General features: G+C 40.6%; 1 protein-coding gene across 1 annotated transcript in view; it reads right to left on the reverse strand.

The window, feature by feature from the left end:
- Positions 1-13,993, reverse strand: part of TRPM6 (transient receptor potential cation channel subfamily M member 6) — a 181,140-nt gene that overhangs the window by 137,114 nt on the left and 30,033 nt on the right. Inside the window, exon 5 of the mRNA XM_022573494.2 lies at positions 4,581-4,794. Coding sequence (XP_022429202.2) covers positions 4,581-4,794 — 214 coding nt within the window. The remainder of the gene's footprint in view (positions 1-4,580; positions 4,795-13,993) is intronic.

Raw genomic sequence — 13,993 nt, forward strand, 5'->3', positions numbered from 1 at the left:
AGTTGTCTATTTTATACACATCAGCGTATACATGTCAATCCCAATCACCCAGTTCATCCCACCACCACCACCACCCCTGCCCTGCTGCTTTCCCCCCTTGGTGTCCCTAAGTTTGTTCTCTACATCTGTGTCTCTATTTCTGCCCTGCAAACTGGTTCATCTGTACCATTTTTCTAGGTTCCACGTGTATGCGTTAATATATGATATTTGTTTTTCTCTTTCTGACTTAACTTCACTCTGTATGACTGTCTCTAGATCCACCCACGTCTCTACAAATGGCCCAATTTTGAATGGATAAAGAAGATGTGGCACATATATACAATGGAATATTACTCAGCCATAAAAAGGAACGAAAATAGACTACTTTTTTAGAGCAGTTTTACATTCACAGCAAAATTGAGCCAAAGGTACAGAGGTTTCCCATATACCCTCTTCCCTACACACTTACAACCTCCCCACTGTCAACATCCCCTACCAAAGTGGAACATTTGTACAACTGATGAACCTACACTGACACATCATAATCATCCAAAGTCCACAGTTTACATTACATTAGAGCTCACTCTTGGTGCTGTACATTCTATGGGTTTGCACAAATGTATAATAACATGTATGCACCATTAAAGCATCATACAGAAGAGTTTCCCTGCCCTAAAAGTCCTCTGTACTCTGTCTATTCATCCCTCATTCCCCCAATCCTTGATAACCACTGATCTTTTTATTATCTCTATAATTTTGCCTTTTCCAGAATGTCATATAGTTGGAATTATGCAACATGTAGCCTTTTGAGATTGGCTTAATCTGCCTTTTAGCAGAAATAGAGTCACAGACATAGAGAACAAACTTCTGGTTACCAAGGGGGGAGGTGGTGGGTAGGATGAATTGAGAGATTGGGACTGACATACATACACCACTATGTATAAAATAGAAAACTGATGAGAACCTACTGTATAGCACAGGGAACTCTACTCAATGCTCTGTGGCAACCTAGATGGGAAGGAAAGCTAAAATAGAGTGGATATATATATATATATATATATATATATATATATATATATGTATGACTGATTCACTTTGCTGTACAGCAAGAAACCAACACAACATTGTAAAGTGACTCTACTCCAATAAAAATTAATTTAAAAAAATTTGCCTTTTAATCACAAACACTACATTACACCACTTACTCTTTCTATGTACAGTCTGACTCTGTATGTGTCATTAGCACAGGAAAAAAAAAAAAAGCCCTGCATATTGCATGCATCTAATGCATAGCACCTAAATCATTTCCTGCTCTCTGGAATCCTCCCCTCCAGCCATCTTTTGCACTTTTCCCAGTCATTTTCTAAAATTGGGGTTCTGGACCACAGAACACACATCAATACCAATAGAGATTCAGATCCATAGGTTTGGCACGTGTTACCAGCATGTGGTGGTGATCGTTAGTCAGCAGCCCACATGTGATCTTAATACATATTATCTGCTAAGACTCTCTGTAAAACCAGATCTGACAATATCATTCCCTATTCATTCTTCTGTTCAAAATCCTTTGAGGGCTCTCTGCTACACACAGAATAAAACCTCAGCCCAAATAACATGGCACCCAATCTGGCTCCAGTCTCCCTTGCTGCCCGTCCTCTGCCACATGGCACATCCAGCTAGCAGCCTTATCACCTCTTTCTACACATGCCTTAGTCTCCAGCTGTGTACCTTGCCCTGAACTGCCACCTCTGCCTAGAATGCTTTTTCCTACCCTTCTCTCAAGGCCAACATTAAGTGCTATATCCTTCACCAAGCTTTCTTCTCAGGTTCCCTCAGTTGGAACCGGAATTTGTTTTCCTCTTCCTCTTCCTTTTACTCCCAAACACTTTCTTTGTATCTCAACTATGACCCATTCAGCATCGATTTTTGGTTAGTTGCTTACTCTCTGTTTGTTACAGTCACCCACCTCATCACTAAACCCGGGGTCCATATCTTACTCATCTTTCATCCACAGCATCTATCCAAATGCTTTATACACAATAGATTCTTAAAGGCTTCTGGCATTCAATTTAAATAAATGTAAAAAATTCATGCCAAATAATGTTCAACTACAGCTGAGAAGCATCTCAAGCATAGGTTGAAGCTGGTAAGCAAAGCTTCTCAAATTTAAATGTGTATAAGAATCACCTGGGGATGTCATCAAAATGCAGATTCTGATCCCACTGGTCTGAGGAGCCCGATATCTGCATTCCCAACAAGCTCCTAGGTGATGCTGATGTTGCTGGTCCAGGGACCACTTCTTGAGTAGTCAGGACCTAAGGAGCTGAGGCTGAATCAGGTCAGACCCTGATTATTGTTTAAGGAAGCTCCAAGTATACCTCATTTCTCATTTCTTTTGTTCATATGAACTCTTTCAATAGTCTTCACACTATTATATTTGTGTACTTTAACTGGCCCTAATCTAAGATATTTTTTTCTTAAAAAAGCAATAAGTAAAATAAAGCATGTAACACAATTAGTTATTCAAAGAAAAAAACCATGCCCAAGTTCACCTTTTTCTTAACTCTACAAAACTTCCCCATCCACTCTCTTTTTTTTTTTACTGGAAATAAAATAAGTACTACACATTGGACTTAGAACTCTGCAACCTTTGCTTTTTTCTAAGAATGTGAAACAGTAATTATCTCAATGAAATGTACCAGAGAAACTACCAGGTTACCCATTAGTGACAAGACGAATCCCTTGGTTTTATTTTTATTTTGTTTTTTCAATCACTTGCTTCCTTCATTCCTTTTTAATCAAAAGAAATTATTCATTACATTAGTACCTGTTGCTCAGTTCTTAGACATATGTATAGGCCCTAGCCTCTACCTCACAATCAGGTAGACTTATCCTAACCTAACCTGTACGGCAAAATATAAACGTGCTACAAGTGCTACAGGCAATAAACGCTATAGAAATTAAGAAACAAGAGCGAGTTGAGATAGAGAACGCTTCCTGGGTATGTTGGCATCTAATGTAGATCCTAAAGGTCAAGCAGAACTTAATAGGAAACATTGGCTAGGATATCCCAAATCAAAAGAGGAAGAAGTAAAGGGAAGATGGAAAGCCACAGGTGTGATATTGTGACTTATAATAATATATATTTGGTCTGTTAGTGACACAGAGCTCCTTAAAGCCTTGGAATTTCCTAAGTGGTGAGAGTGACAGAGGTGCCTTCTGTTATGTTAATGAGGCAACTTTTGGACCTACTGATGGGGGCTGGTTGCCAAGGGAACCAACCAACCACGTGACTAGAGGGCAGGAAATTTCAGTCTCACCCTCAACCATTGGGGAGGGGAGAGGAACTGGAGATTGAGTTCAATTATCAATAGCCAATGACTTAATCAATCGTGCCCATGTAATGAGGCCTCCATAAAAAAAAAAAAAAAGAAAAGAAACAGGGTTCAGAGAGCTTCCAAGTGGGTAAACACGTAGAAATGGGAGGAGGGCATGAAAGTTCCATGCCCCTTCCCACATGCCTTGCCCCATGCATCTCTTCAATCTAACTGTTCCTGAGTTACATCCTTTTATAATAAACTGGTAATCTAGTGAGTAAACTGGTTTCCTGCATTCTGTGAGCTGCTCTAGGCAAATTCATCAAACCCAAGGAGGGGATGGTGGGAACCTCTGATTTATAGCCAGCCAGTCAGAAGCACGGGTAACACCCTGGACTTGAGACTGACATCTGAAGTGGGGACAGTCTTGTGGGACTGAGCCCTTAACCTGTGGAATCCATCGCTATTTCCTGGTAGACAGTAATTCAGAATTGAGCTGAACTGTAAAACACTCAGCTGGTGCTGGAGAACTGTGGTGTGTTGGGAAAGAACCCACACATGAGAACTGGTGTCAGAACTGTAACATATCAGCAACAGATTAGTAAGAGAGGAGTTTGTGAAGTCAGTAATCCTCAACCCTGGCTGCACATCAGATACCCTTCAGAAGCTTCACCCTGAAAAACTCTAATTAATCTGGGGTAGAGCTTGTGCATCTGTATATTTGCAAAGCCCCCAGATGATTCTCTAACATGCATACAGTTCATAAACACTGATGCAAAAGAGTAGGGTTAGAGGTTCAGGGGCTACTAAATGAAGTTCTTGAATGTCAGATTTCAAGAAGTATGAAAGAGTCAGTGACAGAAACAAGTGCCAGTTATGTAGTTAATTATCTCCTCATGCCCCATACACTCAATGCAGTTGTTGCACATGTCACTGATTTCCAATTCCTGAGAACCTGACCATGGTGAGTTTAGCTCACATCTATGCCCACACACTACCTCACCACAGTCCAAAGCTCATGAAAACCTATTTTCTTTGCCATACGTTTACCCAAAGTTATATTAAAATAGCATATTTTAACAATGGTAAAAATACATTCCAGGAAAGGTCTAGGATTCTTCTGCGTTTCTTTTCCAGTCACTACTCTTCCAGTCTTTCTCACGCTACCACATCTCCTGGGAGCATTGCAGAGCAGAGCTTAGGTGCTATACTGCCTGATTCACAGTTAAAAAGAAGGAATTAAAAAAAAAAAAAAAACAGACTGAAACAGGGAATGTGCCTTACCGGTATTAATGCCTTCAGTTATTATCCATGCTCCCGTTGTCTCTGCAGCTTTGACCAAACCTTGGCTGAAGATCTCTTTAAGTTTGGAAGGCATCTTGAAGTTCTGGATGCCCCCGTGGACAGAGATCACCAGCTTTGGCAGTTCCATCTTCCACTCTTTCAACATTAAATGTAATAGATGATCCAACTTTGTGTCATAAGAAGTTCTAATATACTGGAAGATACGCATATACACATATACATAAAATAGTGGAAAATACCTACCACGTCGCAGTAAGCACACAGCAGGGCAACTGAAATGCCAAAACTTGAAAGAAAATGTCTAGGATCTCTTTAAAAGTTCATCTTCATATAATGGAAATATTTACTTTGAAAAGATCCCACACCCCCTTTAAGTTCCTTCTGAGAATTACAAGTCACCATAGGAAGGCTTCCTCTGGTTTTCAGGGTTAGTCTACCAATGTTCTCTGGAAGGTCTGAGGTAAGGCAGAAATACTTCAAACTGGCAAAAATCACTACGCCAGAAAACCCATTTAAAAAAAGTTTCAGAAATAAGTGAAATGAGGTTTTCTCATAAATGCTATGGCTTTTAATTTACTGGACCATTTCACATATTTTCATAATTTAAATTAAGATCCAGAAGCATGTTCATTTATTTTAAATTTTACATTCTAACCATTTCCTATATATATCATCTCTCTAAAAACTTCTTTTCCAAAATAAATACTTTTCATAAGAGAGTCAATGTAACCAAAAGAAAAGACGGAAATCAGGCAGCTCCAGAATCATTTTGCATTTTGCCCAAGATTATAGTATATGGCTGGCTTTCTTTTCCCAGCCAATGCAGCCACATACAGGCTGGTAAAATCATATTGAGATGAGTGTGAGCCAACCAACAGCAAGAATAAGTCGGATTTATAGGATAAGGACCATAGGAAACCATGAGTTTATAAAACTATAGCAAAAATAACCACAGGTAGAGATCGCCATAGATATGCAAATAGGAATTATCACATTGTCCTCCAGAATGTGATAGTGATTTAACACAATTGTGTTCATCTTTGAAATTCTTAAAACATAATCCCTTTATTTCATAATTAAAATATTAGAATTTCTGGCATGAGGATGGTGCAGCCATCACAGGATGTAGTAGAAAGAATCTGAGGGTAACTAGGATTCAGTTTACAAGTGAGAAAACTGAGTTGCCACGGCTTTATCACATATTCAAAGAGTAGGAAAAGTACAAGTTGACCTTTGTGAAAGGGTTCATGTTGCCCCGAATGATGAATAAGGGCAGAGGAGGCAGCTCTGGTTTAGTTCTCCTTTTCTCTCTCTCAGTTCTTTCTCCCAGGTAGTTGTCCCTTTCAGTTATAAGTCCTTTTAGTCCTAGAAGATACTTATCGAGATTTCAGGATAACACCTTGATCAACTAAATTATCAGCACTAGACTCTTTTCTTCCAAAGGCCAGCTGAAGATGGTGCTAAGGTTTTATGACTCTCTCTTTCCCCTCCTCCTCCTTTATCATAACTCACCTCCAAACCTCTGTGGAAGGAGGTGGGAGGGATAACAACTAGAAAGGGAAATGCAGCAGAGGGGATGAGTAACCAGCTCTCCCAAGCTCTCCTGCTGTGCATGCTAAACCTGAAGTGCAATTCCAGGCTGAAATATAAGGGTAGCCTCTTCTGAGAGATCAAATAAAATGCATTCAGGCACAGAAGATGTAACAGGAGCCTATGCTAAGCATAAAACGTATTAGTGATCAGATCTGTCTAAACATGTTTTCAGTTTTCCTAAATGTACCATATTCCCCCTTGGCCTTCCCACAAGCTATTCCTCACGCCTACAGTGGTCTTACCCTTCTGTCTCACCAGACACCAAACACCTCACTCATCTTTCCCATCTCAGCTTAGCCATCCCTATTCTCAGATGGCTTCCTTGACACATGCACACCACCCCAGAAAAACAGGAGGAGTTCTCTTTTCATTCTCTCAAAGAACCCTGTATTCCCCTTTCCCAGCATCCCCACCGTCTGGGGTAATTGTATATTTATTTCCCGTTTCCCTCACTAGACTGTAAGCAATGTTAGTACACAGAACATATTCTCCTTGGGGCATAGCAAAGTATGGGCAACTGATAAAGATCTGTTGAATGGATAAAAAAAAATGAGTAAATGAAGATGATTATAAACAAACATAAAAGCAAAAGGAAGAAGATGAACAATTAAGGGAAAAACTACATAAAGAGTTCTATGAGAGTCAGCTTCCAAAAAGGATTGGAGGACAGTTTTCTTGCCAACTAAAACAAACAAAAATCAATGCACAAAGTTAGATGCAAGTGGATTAGTAATCAGAAATGTCGATTACTGTACAATTATATTATGAAACCTTATTATGACTGCACTATTAGGAACAGTTTTTCAAATCCTTTTAACTGATGATGCACTGCAGGACACAACTGACTCGGAGCTTTCCTGAGGTAGCCTCCCCCTGTATTTTCCCCAAGGAAAGCTGCCTCTAATAAAGTAGTGTACAGTTAACAAGGTCAATAGAAAACAGCTGAGAGACAGCTGACCTGTCAATACTATGTGAATCACATGTAAAATTACTATATTAGGAACAGGAGAAAAACTGGCCTGTAGAGCCCAGCACTATCATTCAGGGGGTACAGAAATTTCCCCATTTTCTTCCTGAGAAAAGGCTCTCACAAGGGCATAGCAGGCACCAACAGCCACAGGTTAAGTAAGTTACTGGGAATTGCTATAGCCGTGATTCAGGTGAAGTCTGTTCTTCGGTAGTAACCTTTGTACATTCCTTAAGAAAAGGGAAGCCGTTTGGCAACTGCCTCATGAGCAATAAGCCATTCTCTTCTGCAGAGGGCATAAACTGGCTGAAAGAAGTCAATCAAAGAGCTGGCCACACCACACCTGGGTAAGGTATCATGCCCCTCAGACATAAAAGAAAAAGAAGAGTCAGGTCACTTTTGTCAACAGGTAAGTAACACGGATCGCCTTTGCAATAAAACCTGGTCATCTGATCATCTACACTTAGAAATACAATTTGGAGATACATTTGGAGGTTATAGCCTCTGTTAAAAATCAGCAAAATAGGAGACCTTCAAGATGGTGGAGGAGTAAGACGTGGAGATCACCTTCCTCCCCACAAATACATCAAAAACACATCTACATGTGGAACAACTCCTACGGAACACCTACTGAACGCTGGCAGAAGGCCTCAGACTTCCCAAAAGGCAAGAAACTCCCCACATACCTGGGTAGGGCAAAAGAAAAAACAGAGACAAAAGAATTAGGATGGGACCTGCACCTCTGGGAGGGAGCTGTGAAGTTTCCATACACTAGGAAGCCCCTTCACTGGCGGAGACAGAGGGTGGCGGTGGGGAAGCTTCCGAGCCACGGAGGAGAGCACAACAGGGGTGCGGAGGGCAAAGCGGAGAGATACCCGCACAGAGGATAGGTGCCGACCAGCACTCACCAGCCCGAGACGCTTGTCTGCTCACCCACCGGGGCGGGCAGGGCTGGGAGCTGAGGCTCCGGCTTCGGTCGGAGCGCAGGGAGAGGACTGGGGTTGGCGGCGTGAACACAGCCTGAAGGAGGCTACTGCGCCACGGCTAGCCGGGAGGGAGTCCGGGGAAAAGTCTGGACCTGCCGAAGAGGCAAGAGACCATTATTTCGGGGTGCACGAGAGGGATTCAGAGCACCACCTAAAGGAGCTCCAGAGACGGGTGCGAGCCACGGCTATCAGCGCGGACCCCAGAGATGGGAATGAAACGCTGAGGCTGCTGCTGCCGCCACCAAGAAGCCTGTGAGCAAGCACAGGTCACTATCCACACCCACCTTCCGGGGAGCCTGTGCAGCCCGCCACTGCCAGGGTCCCGAGATCCAGGGACAACTTCCCCGGGAGAACGCATGGTGCGCCTCAGGCTGGTGCAAAGTCACGTTGACCTCTGCCGCCGCAGGCTCGCCTCGCATTCCGTACCCCTCCCTCCCCAACCCCGGCCTGAGTGAGCCAGAACCCCCGAAGCAGCTGCTCCTTTAACCCCGTACTGTCTGAGCGAAGAACAGACGCCCTCCGGCGACCTACACGCAGAGGCGGGGCCAAATCCAAAGCTGAGCCCTGGGAGCTGTGAGAACAAAGAAGAGAAAGGGAAATCTCTCCCAGCAGCCTCAGGAGCGGTGGATTAAATCTCCACAATCAACTTGATGTACTTGCATCTGTGGAATACCTGAATAGACAGCAAATCATCCCAAAATCGAGGCGGTGGGCTTTGGGAGCAACTATAGACTTGGGATTTGCTTTCTGCATCTAATTTGTTTTTATGTTTACCTTAGTTTAGTATTTAGAGTTTATTATCAATGGTAGATTTGTTTATTGATTTGGCTGCTTGCTTCCTTTTTCATATATATATATAGATAGATTTTTCTTTTTACTTTTTCTCTTTCTGTGAGTGTGTATGTGTATGTTTCTTTGTGTCATTTTGTCTGTATAGCTTTGCTTTTACCATTTGTCCTAGGGTTCTGTCTTTCCATTGTTTTTTTTTTAGTACAGTTTTTTTTTCTTTTTTTAATTTATTTTTGGCTGCCTTGGGTGTTCGTTGTTGCACGCAGGCTTACTCTAGTTGCGGCAAATGGGGGCTACTCTTTGTCACGGTGCGCGGACTTCTCATTGCGGTGGCTTCTCTTGTTGTGGAGCATGGGCTCTAGGCGCACAGGCTGCAGTAGTTGTGGCATGCGGGCTCAGTAGTTGTGGCATGCGGGCTCTAGAGCGCAGGCTCAATAGTTGTAGTACATGGGCTTAGTTGCTCCGTGGCATGTGGGATCTTCCTGGACCAGGGTTCGAACCCATGTCCCTTGCATTGGCAGGTGGATTGTTAACCACGGCGCCACCAGGGAAGCCCTTTAGTATAGTTTTTAGTGCTGGTTACTATTGGTGGATTTGTTTTTTGGTATGGTTGCTGTCTTCTTTCTTTCGTTCTTTATTTTTTTATTACATTTAACTTTTTAAAATTTAAATATATATTTTTTATTTTAATAACTTTATTCTATTTTTTTTCTTTATTTCTTTCTTTCTCCCTTTACTTCTGAGTGGTGTGGCTGACAGGGACTTTGGGCTCGGGCCAGGTGTCAGGCCTGGGCCTCTGACGTGGGAGAGCTGAGTTCAGGCGATTGGTCCACCAGAGACCTCCCAGCTCCATGTAATATCAAAAGGCGAAGGCTCTCCCAGGGATCTCCATCTCAACACAAAGACCCAGCTCCACTCAACAACCAGCAAGCTACAGTGTTGGACACCCTATGCGAAAAAACTAACAAGACAGGAACACAACCCCACCCATTATCAGAGACGCTGCCTAAAATCATAATAAAGTCGCAAACACCCCAAAACACACCACTGGATGCGCTCTTGCCCACCAGAAAGACAAGACCCAGCCTCATCCACCACAACACAGGCACCAGTCCCCTCCACCAGGAAGCCTACACAACCCACTGACCCAACCTTAGCCACTGGGGGCAGACACCAAAAACAACAGGAACTATGAACGTACAGCCTGTAAAAAGGTGACCCCAAACACAGTAAGGTAAGCAAAATGAGAAGGCAGAGAAACACACAGCAGACAAAGGAGCAAGGTAAAAACCCACAAGACCAAACAAATGAAGAGGAAATAGGCAGTCTACCTGAAAAAGAATTCAGAATAATGATAGTAAAGATGATCCAAAATCTTGGAAATAGAATGGAGAAAATACAAGAAACGCTTAACAAGGACCTAGAAGAACTAGAGAGCAAACAACAAATGATTAACAACACAATAAATGAAATTTAAAATTCTCTAGAAGGAATCAATAGCAAAATAACTGAGGCATAAGAACGGATAAGTGACCTGGAAGATAAAATAGTGGAAATAACTACCACAGAGCAGAATAAACAAAAAAGAATGAAAAGAATTGAGGACAGTCTCAGAGACCTCTGGGACTACACTGAATGCACCAACATTCGAATTATAGGGGTCCCAGAAGAAGAAGAGAAAAAGAAAGGGACTGAGAAAATATTTGAAGAGATTAGTGTTGAAAACTGCCCTAATATAGGAAAAGAAAGAGTCAATCAAGTCCAGGAAGCACAGAGAGTCCCATACAGGATAAATCCAAGGGGAAACACGCCAAGACACATATTAATCAAACCATCAAAAATTAAATACAAACAAAAACATTAAAAGCAGCAAGGGAAAAACAATAAATAACATAGAAGGGAATCCCCATAAGGTTAATAGCTGATCTTTCAGGAGAAACTCTGCAAGCCAGAAGGGAGTGGCAGGACGTATTTAAAGTGATGAAAAGGAAAAGAAAACCTACAACCAAGATTACTCTACCCAGCAAGGATCTCATTCAGATTCCACGGAGAAATTAAAACATTTACAGATAAGCAAGAGCTAAGAGAATTCAGCACCACCAAACTAGCTTTACAACAAATGCTAAAGGAATTTCTCTAGGCAGGAAACACAAGAGAAGGAAAAGACCTACAATAACAAACTCAAAACAATTTAGAAAATGGTAACAGGAACATCCATAGCAATAACTACCTTAAATGTAAATGGATTAAATGCTCCAACCAAAAGACATAGACTGGCTGAATGGATACAAAAACAAGACCAGTATATATACTGTCTACAAGAGACCCACTTCAGACCTAGGGACACATACAGACTGAAAGTGATGGGATGGAAAAAGATATTCCATGCAAATGGAAATCAAAATAAAGCTGGAGTAGCAAATTCTCTCATCAGACAAAACAGACTTTAAAATAAAGACTATTACAAGAGACAAAGAAGGACACTACATAATGATCAAGGGATCAATCCAAGAAGAAGATATAACAATTGTAAATATTTATGAACCAAACATAGAAGCACCTCAATACGTAGGCGAATGCTAACAGCCATAAAAGGGGAAATCGACAGTAACACAATCATAATAGGGGACTTTAACACCCCACTTTCACCAGTGGACAGATCATCCAAAATGAAAATAAATAAGGAAACACAAGCTTTAAAAGATACATTAAACAACATGGACTTAATTGATATTTATAGGGAATTCCATCCAAAAACAACAGAATACACTTTCTGCTCAAGTGCTCATGGAACATTCTCCAGGATAGATCATATCTTGGGTCACAAATCAAGCCTTGGTACATTTAAGAAAATTAAAATCATATAAAGTATCTTTTCCAACCATAATGCTATGAGACTAGATACCAATTACAGGAAAAAATCTGTAAAAAATACAAACACATGGAGGTTAAACAATACACTAGTAAATAACCAAGAGATCACTGAAGAAATCAAAGAGGAAATCAAAAAATACCTAGAAACAAATGACAATGAAAACACGACGACTCAAAACCTATGCTATGCAGCAAAAGCAGTTCTAAGAGGGAAGTTTATAGCAATACAATCCTACCTCAAGAAACAAGAAACATCTCAAATAAACAACCTAACCTTAAACCTAAAGCAATTAGAGAAAGAAGAAAAAAAAACAAAACCCAAAGTTAGTAGAAGGAAAGGAATCATAAAGATCAGATCAGAAATAAAGAAAAAAGGAATGAAGGAAATGATAGAAAAGATCAATAAAACTAAAAGCTGGTTCTTTGAGAAGATAACCAAAATTGATAAACCATTAGCCAGACTCACCAAAAAAAAAAAGGGAGAAGACTCAAATCGACAGAATTAGAAACGAGAAAGGAGAACTAACAGCTGACACTGTAGAAATACAAAGGATCATGAGAGATTACTACAAGCAAATATATGCCAATAAAATGGACAGCCTGGAAGAAATGGACAAATTCTTAAAAAAGCACAACTTTCCAAGACTGAGCCAGGAAGAAATAGAAAATATAAACAGAACAATCACAAGCACTGAAGTTGAGACTGTGATTAAAAATCTTCCAACAAACAAAAGACCAGGATCAGATGGCTTCACAGGTGAATTCTATGAAACATTTAGAGAAGAGCTAACACCTATCCTTCGCAAACTCTTCCAAAATATACCAGAGGGAGGAACACTCCCAAACTCATTCTACAAGACCACCATCACCCTTATACCAAAACCAGACAAAGATGTCACGACAGAAAACTACAGGCCAATATTACTGATGAACAAAGGTGCAAAAATCCTCAACAAAATACTAGCAAACAGAATCCAACAGCACATTAAAAGGATCATACACCATGATCAAGTGGGGTTTATCCCAGGAAGGCAAGGATTCTTCAATATACACAAATCAATCAATGTGATACAACACATTAACAAATTGAAGGAGAAAAAACATATGATCATCTCAATAGATGCAGAAAAAGCTTTCAACAAAATTCAACACCCATTTAAAATAAAAACCCTCCAGAAAGTAGGCACAGAGGGAACTTACCTCAACATAACAGAGGCCATATATGACAAACCCATAGCCAACATTGTTCTCAGTGGTGAAAAACTGAAACCATTTCCTCTAACATCAGGAACAAGACAAGGTTGTCCACTCTCACCACTATTATTCAACATACTGTTGGAAGTTTTAGCCATTGCAATCAGAGAAGAAAAAGAAAGAAAAGGAATCCAAATCGGAAAAGAGGAAAAACTGTCATTGTTCGCAGATGACATGATACTATATAGAGAGAATCCTAAAGAATCTACCAGAAAACCACTAGAGCTAATCAATGAATTTGGTAAAGTAGAAGGATACAAAGAAATCTCTTGCATTCCTATACATTAATGATGAAAAATTTGGAAGAGAAATTAAGGAAACACTCCCATTTACCATTGCAATAAAAAGAATAAAATACCTAGGAATAAACCTACCTAAGGAGACAAAAGACCTGTATGCAGAAAACTATAAGACATTGATGAAAGAAATTAAAGATGATACAAACAGGTGGAGAGATATCCCATGTTCTTGGATTGGAAGAATCAACATTGTGAAAATTGCTATACTACCCAAAGCAATCTACAGATTCAATGCAATCCCTATCAAACTACCAATGGTATTTTTCACATAACTAGAACAAAAAATTTCACAATTTTTTGTGTGGAAACACAAAAACCCCGAACAACCAAAGCAATCTTGAGAAAGAAAAACGGAGCTAGAGGAATCATGCTCCCAGACCTCAGACTATACTACAAAGCTACAGTAATCAAGACAGTATGGTACTGGCACAAAAACAGAAATATAGATCAATGGAATGGGATACAAAGCCCAGAGATAAACCCACACACCTATGGTCACCTTATTTTTGATAAAGGAGGCAAGAATATACAATGGAGAAAAGACAGCCTCTTCAATAAGTGGTGCTGGGAAAACTGGACAGCTACATGTAAAACAATGAAATTAGAACACTCCCTAACACCATACCCAAA

The sequence above is a fragment of the Delphinapterus leucas genome, chromosome 6 (genome assembly GCF_059928025.1).
Source record: "Delphinapterus leucas isolate spDelLeu-1000000601 "Yukka" chromosome 6, BTC_Dleu_Yukka2, whole genome shotgun sequence".
NCBI classification, from domain to species: Eukaryota; Metazoa; Chordata; class Mammalia; order Artiodactyla; family Monodontidae; genus Delphinapterus; species Delphinapterus leucas.